Source organism: Psammomys obesus, unplaced genomic scaffold, assembly GCF_907164565.1.
Source record: "Psammomys obesus unplaced genomic scaffold, mPsaObe1.curated_primary_1811, whole genome shotgun sequence".
In the NCBI taxonomy this organism is placed as follows: domain Eukaryota; kingdom Metazoa; phylum Chordata; class Mammalia; order Rodentia; family Muridae; genus Psammomys; species Psammomys obesus.
The window spans coordinates 7,398-22,340 of NW_026595905.1; the positions used below are offsets into that span (position 1 = coordinate 7,398).

Genomic DNA, 14,943 nt, shown 5'->3' on the forward strand with positions numbered 1-14,943 from the left:
TCTTTCTTGTTTGTCTTCTTTAAGTGCATACATTTCATTATGTTTATCATATCTTATAGGACTATATGAGTGAGTATATACCATGTGTGTCTTTCTCCTTCTGGGATACCTCACTCAGAAAGATCTTTTCTAGATCCCATCATTTGCCTGAAAATTTCATGATTTCCTTGTTTTTAATTGCTGAGTAGTATTACATTGTGTAAATGTACCACAATTTCTGTATCCATTCCTCTGTTGAGGGACATCTAGGTTGTTTCCAGGTTCTGGCTATTATAAATAAAGTTGCATGAACTTTATGAACATGGTTGAGCAAATGTCCTTGTTGTGTAAAAGGAAAGTTTTCTAAAACCACAATTTCCTCCTCTTTACTTGGAATTAGCATGTATGATTCCTTTTTTTATATGCTAAGCTTCAAAATTTTAATTTTAAAGAGATTTCTGTAATACCATGTAAGGCTACAAAGTAATTTATAATTGTCAAATTAGAACAACTTTTTCAATAAATGGTCATGAAATTTCCTCAAAGCAGAAAAAAGCTGCATATTATGTGCCATTTTAATAATCTCCTTGCATTTTGAAAATAATTCAGTATAACATGTTAGTTTAGAAGAAATTTTTCATTGGACATTATAAAGCAGCTATAGTGTTCTTTGCAATAAAATTTAATCTTTTGTGAGCTGAAAGTTAATCAAAAGGCAAAAGTAGATCAAAAAGTATTTTGGCAATATGATGGGTTTAAAGGGACTTTGTTCAGTTAAGTTGCTATAGATGTTTTATGAAATGGATACATTCCATCTGTCAAACAGCAACAATCATTTCTTCAGCAAAGTACAGAAGTAATTTATCTAAAAATTATGAGTATGATGCTGAGTTTGAATGCTTTATAAAGATTCTTTTATGACTTGGGCCAATCTCTGGAAGGCCTAAAACAGAAAGGAAAGAAGCACTGATTAAATTAGCATATCGTTTTGGAAAGCTCTATAGTAGCTCTGAAGATTTACATAGACTATCAACCTGAAGTTGGGATGAGACAGCGAAAAGTAAGTTTGACAGCAGCCATGTCCCAGCAGAATGTCCTCAGGAGCCATTGAGATGTGGCTAAGTATACACCAGGCTTATATATTTCCAGATTTTTTTTTTTAAATTTGAACATTCATGCATCATTTTTTATTTTGTCCACTGTATAAGTATCTTGCATTGTCATATTTTCTCTCCTCTGAAAACATAACTTATATAGTTAGGACTGCTCAAATCTCTTCACATGTAAGAGCAACATGAGCTTGTGAACAGCATATTAGAAGCATGAGAAGCAAGTAAAGAAAAGATACACAAGGAGTCTGTCCCCGAGCACACATCCACACACTCTGAAGGTCAAAGGCAATGCTTGGTTTGTAGCTCTTCCTTTTGGGTTTCTCTGCACACAGTTCTCAGGCTATTTTTAATCCTCACTGTGCTTTTTTTTCTTCAGAGAAACTGAATAAACTCGTGGCTTATGATTTTACTATTCATTTATGTGATTCAATGAAAGAAGAAAAACATATTGCCCCAGAACCTGTTGGAAACTCCCCAGTGCTCTTCAATAAGTTCTGGCCACTTACAAAGACAACAAACTTTAACTCCAGTTTAGTCTCAATTGCCTACAGATGCCAAGCAACAAAGCAAAAAGAAGATGTGTATTAAACTCATGGCTGGTTCCCCAAAGTCTGTCTTTTAGAAGTGTAGGAAGAAATGAAATCATTTCTAACTTACAAGGTGAACACACACATCCAAAGTCAGAGCTAGGAGTCTGTGTGACTCTAAAGAGGATACTCACTATATCCATCTGCTCTGGGGTAACCAGGGAGAAGGATGCTCTGAAGAAGGATGTGGGAGCTGAGCTGTCGATGAAGAAAGCATTTCCAGGAACTAATAAGATCTGTAAGAGGTTGTGGAAGATAAGTGATTATACCACGGAAGAAAAACTAAAAGAAAATTTAGGACAATCTCGTATTACTGTGGGGATAAATATTTTAAGCTTAAGAGCCATTCATGAAATAAGAAATCACAATAGAAAATAGAAAAATCATATAAGATACATATGGCATGTGATAGACAAACCTGAGTGCAAAGAATTAGGGGCAGTATTTACCATCAACATGACCAATGGTATTTCTTCTCCACATAAAAACTGAGAAGAGAACACCAAGATTCAATGTATAAAGGACAGGTTAGAAAGAAACAGTAAACACAAATAAGTGGCCAGCCTACCTACAAAAGCAATACGAATGCAAACGTTGAGATTTCTAACTGGGACTCACAAGGCAACTAGATATTGGCTTAACAATGAGTAGGGAGCAATATTTTAGAGAGAAACGTTATGATGTAAAGGTTCTGGAATAGGGAGAAAATGCTACATTTATGGAAACTGAAAGAATACAAATGTTTAATTCATAAAATAGAAGAATAGAAATGTTAGTAAGTAAGTCAAAATGGGGTGTGGAGAACAGAAAACTGCTTTTCTTATGACTATGCTAGTACGGACAGCTGAGTGAGCTGACACTCATTTTCTCTTCATCCTAGACAAACACGTATACTTTAGTCCTTCTTGCCTCTTTATCTCCATTTCATCTTTCCCTCCTCCCTCCCTCCCACCCTCCCTTCCTCCCTCCCTCCCTCCCTCCTTCTCTTTCTTCCTCATACCTCTCCCTCTCTCCCTGCTTCTTTCCCTTCTTGTTTTCACTCTGGGGGTTGAAACCAGGACCTTGCCCAGTCTAAGCATGCACTCTGCTCTCCTGGCACTCCTAGCCTTTTTGTAGTTATATTGGCCACATTAGTTAATTTTAAGTAATGGATGTAAGCTTCTTCCATTTTGAAGCAATCTTAGAGTACACATTAAGACTGGAGGCCAAATATGGAAGGACCCAAGGTCATGATTTTAATTTTTAGGTGAGTCAGAAATAAATCCTATTATCTTAAGCCTTGAGATGTAGAGTTTATAATTTATATAGCAATTACCACTGATCCTCAAAAACATTAAGTAATTGGTTTTTGTTACAATCTATAAATCTGGGTACTAATTGCTAAAACAAGATGAGTTTAGTCTGAAATGATATGGTGTACTCTACATAGGAGATTTCAGGTAGAAGATGGGTTTCATTATCCCAATTTTAAAAATGTGAAAGCCATCATTTCTCCCAATAAGGTGAAAATGTTTTGAGATAGACTAGAAGTAAAGACCTGTAAGAGAGGGAGGATGTTGTCAAAACGTGGGCTAAGGTATTAGCAATATACTTGGGGACTATTTAGAATAAGTTAAGAAGCCCACACCAGATCCATCCATCCATATGTATGTATATGCATGTACATACGCATGTATCCATATAGACATATGATGCGGAGCTTTGGAAAAAGTAGACATTATATCAGTCTCCACCCTTAGCACTTAGCTCACTAATGCATTCAAACAGCCACTTACCGAAAGTTATTAATAATGATGTCATTGACATAAAATAATTAAACTGAAGAAAATATTCACATTAGCCAATTATATTGAAATAAATTAATTTGAAATAGGCTATGTGCATGTATGGAGTAAGTACCTACTGTGTGCAGCAACACAGTAGATAAGTAAGAGAAGTAAAGTGAGGAAAACATGAATTTTGCCCTCTCATGAGATGGTCAGAGAGAATAAATCTGATCTTACCTGGGCAGTCTGTCTCTGGATCTAACTGTGTGGAATTGTTTCTAATGTACCTGCGTGGGATCTTGCCAATGACAACCTAATCTGTTCATTGAGAGTTACTGTCTAGACTGTAGACTGTGATTCTGGGAAACAGATCTCAGGGCTTACAGAGACAACCTGATGAACAGGATAAGGGGATGAATAGCGAGAAGGAACAATTTAATCCATCAACTGAAAAGTTATACTCAGTTTTGAGTTTACTCAGTGCCTGCAAGTGGATGCTAAGAAGATGTATGATGTCAGTATGAATTCAAAGAAATAGTATAAACTTTCCTTTGGCCATCACCTCCACCCCACCTCCCGAGTTTACCTCTCTTTTAATAGCCTTTTTTTTAATCAGGTCTTTTGTGTCAGAGATTCCCTTAACTTTAATCCACAGAAACATGCCAGCTTTGGGGACATGCCACTCCGCCAGACCTGCAAAGGAAAGAAGATAGCGTGTTCTAGGCATGTCTCTGGTGAGCTCCAGTTCCCCACACAGGTGCAATGATCACAAACCAGCACTTCCAGTTTGTTTCAGTGAAAGTATCTCAAAATGTGACTTGACAAGGCCCCCAAGTTGATGTTCTGTGTTCACTTTAAAAAGCCATCAGTGTTGGGATAAGAAGCTTAGAGACAGCAGTTCCTGTGTGCACTCAGAGCTGTCAGCCTTCAGAAAGAGCAAGACATTCGGTGTGCCCCTCCTTCATGCAGGTAGTCACACTCAAGCCCCTTCCAATTTTAAGGCTGCTTCTTCGATCCCTCTGGAGTCTCCTTGGATTGCATAAACCCTACTATTTATGTAATAGCTTGCATGCTCGGATGGATTAATTTCTACAGAAATTTAACTAATTAGAATAAAAGTGCTGAAATCATGAATTCCAGATTCTTCTTCAAGCTTTACGTGTGACTATTATGATAGAAAAAAACAAACAAACAAACAAAAAACTAAGGAAAAAGAATAAGTATTTTGATTTTAATTGCTTAAAAATATTTTTGTCACCACTCCTACACAAAGTGGTAGAAAATTACTCTTGTCATACAGAAAATAATTCTGCTTTTAATCAAGACTTTATAGAAAATGATGTATGATATATGGCAGTCACAGGCGTTGATACTTTTTACTTAATACTCTTCCCATCAAATAATTTTTAATGCTATAATTAAACCAGGGTCATTTATCTGACTTTATTTTAGAATAAAAAGCATCCTAAATTCAAAATAACAAAGAAAATCCTTTTGTGTTAACGAATTTAAATATTTTAAATTATACTATACTACTTGTTCACATTTATTTTCCGTTATAAACAGAAAGTATTTTGGGAGCAAAATTCTGAAAAACTAACAGCTTATGAACATTTTTGAAGATGGCTTTTATTCAGCTGCAGGTAACATTGCTGGTTAATTTTTGAATGAGTTTTTTCTCTCTTAAAACCACAAACTGTGGTGTTGACACCATAGCTCAGTTGGTAGAGTGCTTGCCTTGAATTCTGGCGACCCAGGTTCTGGTGCCAGCACCTCGTAAACTAGGTGTGGTAGTATATCTCTGCAATTTCAACATTTGGGGAGTGGAGGCAGGAGGATCAGAAGTTCAAGGCCAGCCTGAGCTACAAAAGACTCTGTCTTAAAAGAAAAACCAAACAAACAAACCCTCCCCCCAAAAAAACACCCCAAAACAAACAAACAAACAAACAAACAGCACCTTGCAGCAGGTGGCAGAGATGATAGAACTCAAGGTTTGATAACTTGGTACTTGTGAGACTGTCGGTAGAGCAACCTTTCCTAGGCAAGAAACCACTCACAGGACAGTCTCTCCTATACCAAGACTGACCACCGCTGCTCTAGACATGCTACTGTTTGTATTAACACCAGATGCTCCCCACTCACCACTTAACCACTTTTCTGCAGCTGCCAATATCAAATCCCTCTGGTTCTTATAGAAATCAATAGTCCTGGAAGAAGCCAATGACAAAGATTGCTGAGATCATAACACGGAGGACCACAGACACAGGTAAAGCTTTGGACTCCAGCCTGCTTTTTGTTTTTCCTTTGATTGAAACATTAACTGCTCTACAACAGAATACTGCATTGCTTTAACGTGCATGGGGAAGAGCTTTGGAGAAAAGCTTTTGAAAACTTCTTTCTGCCTTTATTACAGAGAAATTATAGTTTAAAAATTAATAGAGCAAAATTCATTTCTACATAAAATATGGAATTTAGATGTAGCAGAGGTAGCATAACTGACCTTTGTGTTTAGTTGACCTGAGAAATTGTCATTTTTTCAGTAGGGGAACACTTGAGATTAAAGGAAACTATATTGAAATGCTGAGTCATTGGTTTGGGAAAGAGGAGACCCTGTTTGTGCTTGTTTCTAAGTGGCCCAGAAAACACCACATTTACATAACAAAAAAATCTGTGATTTGTCTCCTTATACTGACAAGAAAAGTATATTCTCACTCATTCATACTTTAATCAGTTCCCATGTCCTGTGTCCTTAGTTGGTTATCAAATAAAATGTTTCTGTGTATGGACAATTTTTTCAGCTAAAACAGGAAACCCTAACCTGTGGTATGGGTGGACAAGAGTTCAGGCTGGAACTTGAACGCTGCTGAGAAAACTTTCTATGTGAAAAGCAACCAAAACAAAATGACTATTTTGTTTGTGTGATTTTGCACATTTAGGAAGGAAAAATAAAGGGGATAAAGAGAAGGCTCAGTGAGTGAGGACAGTTGCTACATTGGCAGAAAAATGGGGTTGGGTTTTCAGTGTATATGCAACAGCTTGTAATCATCTCCTAGCTAGTTCACAACAATCTGTAACTCTGGTTCTGGGAATCCAGTGTCGTCTTCTGGGCTATGTAAATACCGGGTGCATAGTACAGAGACATCTGTACAGGCAAACACCCATACACACAAACTAAAAATAAATAAATCTTAAAAAAAAGAAGGAAGAATTATAAATCACTACTGTAAATGGTGTGTACTTTGTATTCTGGGCTCCTATTTTGCTCACAAAATGTTTTAACAAATGACTCAATACCTGTCAACATGGGTCAGGAAGCCCTCTTCTCCCCATTGGTATAAAAGCTGTGATATCATGAACTGAAAGAGACAGACAGCAACAATGTCATGGTTCACTCTCCAAACCCAGGTTGTGCTTTCTAAACATGGGAGCTGATCCCTTCTGCTTATGGAAACACAGAAAGCTGCAACCAACAGTCTGGGTCCTGTCAGTGATGTCAACAAACCTCAGTTAAAAGACAGGACAACAACAGCAGGCAGGCTCAGCTGCTTCCTGCCTAAGCATGGGGACCTGAGGAAAGCTGCCCATATGCTATCCATTATAGCTTCAGTGCTAGCAAGCAGGCTGCAGGTTCAGTGAGAGACCTTGTTGTTTAAAAAAAAAAAGAAAGAAAGAAAAGGACATCTGATGCTGACCTCTGGCCTCGTGAATACACAAATGAGCACACACATACACACAAAACAAATGCAAAGAAACAACCAGAGAACAAAAGCTCCCTCAGAGCTTTCTTACATTCCAGGCTCCACTGTAACATATTGATAGGTCTGTCTATTTGGACCGTCATAATTAAGGAATGGTAGTTCTGTTGTACTGATAAGGAAATGAAAGGACAAAGGTTCATTTTCTTGATGTCAAACAACTGATCCTAGAGCTTGGATTCAAAGACAGATTTTTCTATCTCCAGACTTATGCTATTGACTACTGGATTATATCTGTAAATTTGAAAACACACAAAATGTTCTCTTTTTCTTTCCTTTTTGGAGGTCACTGCTGGCCAGTCTAGCCAAATAGGTGAGCTCCAGGTTCAGCGAGAGGCTTTGTCCCCAAAAGTAACATGCTGAGATATTAAGGAAGACATCCTTAATTTAATGCATGCCCACCCACATCCACACATGAACACGATGTGAAAACACCTAAGACCTAATTCTCAAGATTACAGTACTTTTTCAAAGCCCGTGAGAAAGTTTATTCAACCTCCTACTTATTTACTAATAAACAGTGAATTTGTTAACTTTAATTAAAATGCTTTCTGATGAGTGGCTTCAGGAGTAGCCGAAAAATGGGTCGGAAGGCACTAAAAAGGCTTGATTTCTTTATATCACTATAAATTCCAACACAATGAAGCCAAAGTTTTAATTACGTCATCAGATTCTCTTTTGAAAAAATGTTTAATAACTGACTGACATTTAGCATCTTCCCAGTGAGTATACCCCAGTTCATGAGGACTCTGGGCAGGCATCACAGCCATGGTAGCTTAACCGATTTCTCACTTGCTTCTTAGATTAAGCCTCTGCGGATGCTGGCCTACTAATTCTGTCTAGGAATGAAGTTTCAGCGTTTGATTGCTTTTCCCCTGTCAATTTAATTTAATCTCATTTGCTTACATCTGATTCTGATTAAAAAAAAAATCACTAATTGGGCTTACCTGTGAGAGAGTGCAGGGATGTAACGTTGAAACTTGTGTGTGCAGAACAATCCTCTCTATCAAGGACTTAGGGCCAGTCATAAACCCTACTCTCAGCCTGCACAGAAGGAGAAAGGATTTTATTCCAACCCCACATAAACAACTACTGTGAATCATTTTGCTGATTTCACTAGAAAAATGATGACCTGAGGCAAAGAGATGTTGAAGACTTGTATATTCTAATCGAAGTACTTACTTCTTACTTCAAAAGCATTTGAATTTAAATATATATGATAAAAACAATGCAAATACTATTAAAATTTCTAGATATGACATTTTAATATATATTTCTAGAATGCTGATTATCCTCCTACAACTTAGACTGATAGCCAAGCATCTTTGAACATTAGAAATATATAAAGAGAATAAAATGCCCATATATCTATTAGTGATCAAGTACTTTTTTGAGGAAAATCTGTTTATTAGAATAAACAGATAATAAATAGACTGAACACATGCAGCAGGTATGTCTTACCTTTGTCTAGGCCCCAATACCTGCAATCCGTGTGTTCTTTTGTTATGTCTGCCTGACCTCCGAGTTTCTTTGCTAAACATGCTCACATAGGATTCCTGATTTGCTTAAGATGTCATTACTATGAATTTGGAGAAACTTGAAACAGGCCCTCTTTAGAATATGTAAAGAGCTTCTATAGGGCATAACAGTGATTAATTTTTTTCTGATTTTCTATCATAGTTAAGCAGATTTGTAGAACTTGGCCTAGCAAATAAACTACAAAACGAAAATCCTCTTTATTGCAATAGTTGTTCCAAAGTAGAATAGCAATGTGGTCGGACATTTAACAAGACTAGAGGAATCTGGATTTTCCGTCCAATGAGTGAGGGCTGGGTTTAAGGGGTAGCCTGCCTTTGCTGTTGAGGAAAAGATCCAGGAAAACTGAGGGCTCACTATTGTAGCTAGATGCGTGAAACCGGTGAACCCTGTATGTCTCCACTTGCCATTGCCATATATTGGTCTGCACATAACAGCACTTCCAGGACTGATGGACATTTTAAGGCAAAGGGAATAAATACAAGCTTTAAGTGGGGAGAATTTCTTGAACTGAAGGATTTAAGGCTGGCATCAAGTTATAGACATGGGCCTTACCCCGAGGAGAGAACTTTTGAAAAGGTGTCAGCTCTAATCACTCGCCCATCGACATCCATAGAGAGAAAGGTTGGTGCCCAGGGCTGAAATAGGAAGACAATCGCTGTTGATTTTCAAACTCTGATCACTGTAAGTTTACTTTGCACAGTGTGGAAAAGGCAAACAGGCACAGGGACACATGCAGCAGGTATGTCTTACCTTCGTCTAGGCCCCAATACCTGCAATCCGTGTGTTCTTTCCTTATGCCTGCCTGACCTCCGAGTTTCTTTGCTAAATATGCTCACACAGGATTCCTGATTTGCTTAAGATGTCATTACTATGAATTTGGGGAAACTTCAAACAGGCCCTCTTTGCCACTCCCTGCCCCCAACCTGGGATTGAAATTTGAGGCTATTAGATTCAGAGGAAGAATTCAGAAGAAATTATTTCAGATAAAATAACAACAAAAATTCTTTCAAGACGACCAGCACCATTTGAGGTTATTCAGCTACAATGGTGATTCCTGGAAATTGACTAGAAACATAAAAACTGATTCAAATGCAAGTGAGAAATGTAGTTAATGTTGCACTAAGATTTTCATCGAAAGTAGAGTCAAGTGAGAAAGGAGTTCATTATCACACTCGGGGCAGGAAGGCAGGGCAAATGGTGCTCTGCAAAAGCAAAGCAAGAAGTTTTGTGTCTTCTCCGTATATGCAAAGGGAGGAACCAGATCCGATTACAGGATGGATGTCTATGGTTCTGAGAACACACAGTGCTTTGGCACTGACAGCCTGTACCACTACTATTGCTGGCTAGAAAACCATTATCATGGAATGTAGCACGCACATATAGCGAGGACGACATTAAAACCCCACGATCCTCCACATAAGGTTCAGAGCATTTGACCGGGATGCACTTATGTGGTTGCAGTGCCTTCTCTGTCCATTGAGAGCCTGACCTGGGCACAGCCCCACTTCCTCTTCAGCTTGAGTACATTTCATTTCCCCCTTAGCCACCATTCTAGTCAGTTGCCATTCCCAGACTGAAGTTGAAATTGAAGATGGACCCCATGCCACGTCCCTCATTTGATGTCTGAGGTAATATGAAGTAGGATTTGTAGTTTAGCACCACCGACCTAATTGGCTTTGCTTGCTAAATGCACATTTCAGAGAACTAGCTGCTATCCCAATGGTAAGTAATTTCTAGAAGGAACCTTAATACAAAAAAGAAAACTGGCAAAACCGGAAGACTGAAAAACTATAGAGAACTCACTAACACTTACTCAAGTTCATTGTGAGAGCAGGTAGCTTTGACACAATGCAGCTTCCAATGCAGATAACAATGTATAACAGATGATCTTTGACAGTGATGTAAGGCCACATTTTCACATACCTTGTTGAACTGGAGAAAATAGTAAGGATCATCTTCTATTATGAGGAAGTCATATTTTCTTGCAAGCTAAAAGGTTAAAGCCATATATTTATTTCTTAGGAGCTGTCTAAGATGAAGATTATTTGTAATCAGTTCTTTGTGCTCATTCATTCATTCATTCATGAACTATTGAGTTTTTTATCCTAAACACTGAGGTTGGAGATGAATGAGTTACTGAACGTTCTTTTTCTCATGGAAGACAGAAACTTATACAAGCAAGTTGCTAATGAATAGGAATTAAATAGAAATAGAGTGATAGTGTGCTGGCTAGCCTTATGTCAATTGGACACAAACTAGAATCATATGAAAGAAGGGAACCTCAACTAAAAAAATGCCTTCATAAGATCCAGTTGAGAGGCATTTTCCTCATTAGTGATTGATGGGGGTGTGTCCAGCCCAGTGTGGGTGGTTCCATCCCTGGGCTGGTGGTCCTGGGTTCTTTGAAATGCAAGCTGAGCAAAGCATAGGGAACAAGCCAGTAGCACCCCTTTATGGCCTCTGCATCAGCTCCTGCCTCTGGGTTCCTACTGTGCTTGAGTTCCTCTCCTGATTTCTTTTGATGAAGAACTGTGATATGGAAGTGTAAGTCAAATGGACTGCTTCCCAAGTTGCTTTGGTCATGGTGTTTCATCAGCAATAGTAATCCTAACTAAGACAGATAGTTACTCAGGTCAAACCTCTGAGGAGCTCTTCCTGACAAGGTAACATTAGAACTCAAAATGTTCAGAATAAATTAGTTATGCAAATGTTAAGAAAGAGGATTTCAGACTGAGGTATGAGGGAAAGCAGAGATAGTGCGGGTGAACAAAAACTTGACATGAGTAAGAGACAGAGGAGGACAATTTGGCCTTGGCATATGGGATGCAGTTAGAAATAAGAGAGAGACAGAGGGAGAGAGAGAGAGAGAGAGAGAGAGAGAGAGAGAAGAGAGTGATGATATTCACAAAATTGTAACAAAATTTAACCTTTAGAATTTGGAAAGCCACATGGCTGACTTTTCATTTACCTTACATCAGAGGCTAGGACTGGTTGACATGCAAACTGTGGCCAACTAGATACTAGGAGCCGAATGCAAGAGGGTGAGTGCTGATGTCATGCTGTCATACAGTATGGACAGAGAGTGGCTTAGGAAGTGTGACTAGGAGGAGTGGTGGAGGAAAAAGATGGACTTAGAAGAGCTTGATGGTGAAGTCACAGGAGGAATGGAGTATAGGAGGGGAGAAAAGAAAATACAGAGAAATAAAAGTAATTGTTCATGAACATTATTTATGAGGCCAGAGAGCATGGAGGGGTTGGTTGTATTTATGAGGCTTAGGGCTGGAGCTAGAGAAAAGCCAGCAGTTCTATTTGGGGCAGGTTATATTTGAAATGCTATTGGATATCTATGGAGATATCACAATGATTGACAAGTTGGAGTTCAGGGAAGAGATGGAGCTGAGCAAGATCATTTCATGCAAATGAAATTTATAACCATGGAACTGGATAATGCTATCTTAGGGGAATATGTAGATAAAACACAAGACTCCAGAGAGAGAGAGAGAGAGAGAGAGAGAGAGAGAGAGCACTCAGGGAAGTATAGATAGTATATAAATAACAAAGCAATATCTTGAAACTTTATATTTTCCAGGTAAAAACAATTGGTTGAAATCTGGCAGTGATTCTAATGCACATGGTTAGGTTCCATGTAATTAAATGGGGCTTAACAGTTATTTTTAAAGTAGTTTGCAGGGAAAGGTTAGACACTCAATTAAGTACAGCAGCAAGACTTCACAGAAAGTAATTTTTATCCTATTTTTTCACATTTATGTATAGCTCTACATACTCTGTATTAAAAATGGCAAAAATACAAGGCAGCATAGATAGCTAAAGAGATGATAGAAAGAGTTCCCTGTTGGTTTTTTTTTTTAAATTTTTTATAGCCCAGAATGACGAGTAGCAGATAGACATAGAAAGTCTAAAACACAGTGCAAACACAAACATCCCATAGTGAGAACCGAATGTGTCCTCCTAACAGGTGGCCGAGAACAGGAGTTTTCAAGTATTAAAGTACCAATGAAGGCAAAATAAATTTCAGAAACAGAAGATGTGGCAATTTATTGTGTATCACTTTAGTAGGAACTCTGGCATAGATGAATGAGTCCGTTTTATTAAAGAGCATCTTCCTTGAAATCAAGGGGCAGGGGAGTTAATAAGAAAAGCAACTTTAATGAGACTCTCTAAAAATGGTAAGCTAGAAGCTGGGACACAGGCTTGTCACTCTCTTGTCAATACCTCATAGATTTCCTTCTTGCGGTCACCTGTCAATGAGTAGCCTGTAGGATTGTTGCCATTTGGGACGGTATAAAGAAATTTTGGTGCCTTTTTTGTGGTATCCTTGGAATCCTCTGGGTTCCATTGAGAAAGTATTTTTTCCAGAGCCTCTGGAATAATGCCATGCTCATCACTGGGGACATTAATAATGTTGCCGCCCAACGGTTTCATCTGTGGAGGACAAAAGACAGCCCAAGGATGCACCCTGATTACAAAAATGCAAACACCATTTTCTTTTTAAAACTTAGCAAGAACTGGACTGTTGGTGCCCTTAAAAATGTGATTGTGTACTCAGCTCCAAGCTCTGGAGGATTGAGGTGTATATTGTAATCTTATTATTCCCCTGATGTAGGCTTCATTATTGGTCAGCAATAGCTCCTGTCTATTCCCACGAGAAAGCTTGTACTTCCTTGCCTCACTTATGTTAAGCTTGGTCATGTGTATCTTATTCTGGTTCACAAAAGGTGAGCAGCAATGAAGTGTTCTTTCTTTCTTTTTCCTAAGCAGAATCTTTAAGATACCAGCTCTTGGTTGTCTACGTATTTTTAAATTTGCTCCAAGAGGCAAGGCTCTAATCTGTGGATGATTCTGTAAGGTTGGTGCTTGGAAGAAAGACGCCATGAAGCAAGACTGTACTAGCCTTGTACTTGCTGTGTAGTGTGAGAGAAAAACAGCATGGTAGCTGCCCATGCTTGACACTTGCCTCTTCTGACAGAATTCTGTTACAAGAGATAGAGCTGATCATCACTAGTATCTACAGGCAATTATAGGCAGCATGATATGCAATTTACATTGCTCTAATGTAGTACCTGAACAGAACTATTTAAGGAAGGACAGATTTACATAGGCTCATGGCTTAGAGGTTTCTGTTCTGTCCATTGTGTCAGGGAGAGCATAGAGCAGCAGAACAACTCACACCATGGTGTTTAGGAAGAGAGAGAGGAAGAGGGAGAGATAGAGAGAGAGAGAGAAAGGAGAATAGATTTTCAAGCCAGTCAGGTTGACAGTCAACATTAGCCATTATGTCCTTGTATACAGATTGGTAAGAGTGGTGGTTAGAAAGTTTATTATGAGTTGAATTAGTTTCCTTCACAGATGAAGAGACATGGTGTCAGACATTATGTGGAGAGAGTCTAAATTGGAGGTCTCCATCAAATCCCTGTCCTCAGGATTTAAGGAATCTTGAAGAAGAGGAGCCAGAAAGATAGTAAGAGTCAGAGAGGATGGAGGACACCATGGTCTCACAGACTGAAGTAGTAAGCACAGAGCCTACACCAGGTCCTTTTCATATATGCTATAGCTATATAGTTATTAGCCTAGTATTTTTATGTGACTCCTGACTGTGAGAAAGAGTGAGTCTCTGACTCGTGTGCCTGTTCTTGGGACTCTTTTTCTCCTGTTAGGTTGCTGTGTTCAATTTCCATATTATAATTTTTGCTTTATCTTATATGTTTTGTTTTGTATAGTTTGGTCGTTATCTCTTTGAAGCCTTTTCTCTTTTGATAAGAGACAGAAATGGAGTGGATCTGGAGGACAGGGGAGGAACTGGAAGGAGTGCAGGGAAGGGAAAGTATAATCAAGATTTACTGTATGATACAACAATGTATTATCAATAAAGAGAAATGGTTTCCTTCAGTTCCCCCACTCTGAAAACATAGATAAATAGATATAACTATTCTACATGATGAGGACAATTCCTACGCTCCTTAGAGGAGAAAAACTACCACAGTTCCTAGAACTATTGATTATGTCACTGGGTGGTTTCTAATTCTCTGTTAGTCCTAGTTTGTAGTGGAAAAATACTATGTTTTGTTTGTTTATGTCTTCATATTTCTGTGACTTCAAAGAAAAATGGCTTAAAATCCAATCTGCTTTGGAAATGTAAGTGAATTTTGCAGTGTATAGCATTCCAAATATCATAGTATATCATAAG

At 38.4% G+C, this 14,943-nt stretch overlaps 1 protein-coding gene across 1 annotated transcript; it reads right to left on the minus strand.

Annotated features, from left to right (window-relative positions):
- Positions 1–536: 536 nt before the first annotated feature.
- Positions 537–13,181, minus strand: LOC129685926 (kynurenine/alpha-aminoadipate aminotransferase, mitochondrial; the record flags this gene model as incomplete). Its single annotated transcript, XM_055619455.1, has 9 exons — positions 537–922; positions 1,813–1,914; positions 4,031–4,137; positions 5,587–5,651; positions 6,739–6,800; positions 8,147–8,243; positions 9,291–9,373; positions 10,662–10,727; positions 12,972–13,181. Coding segments are annotated over 9 exons (834 nt in total), but the record flags the coding sequence as incomplete, so codon positions are not given.
- Between the last annotated feature and the right edge of the window lie 1,762 nt (positions 13,182–14,943).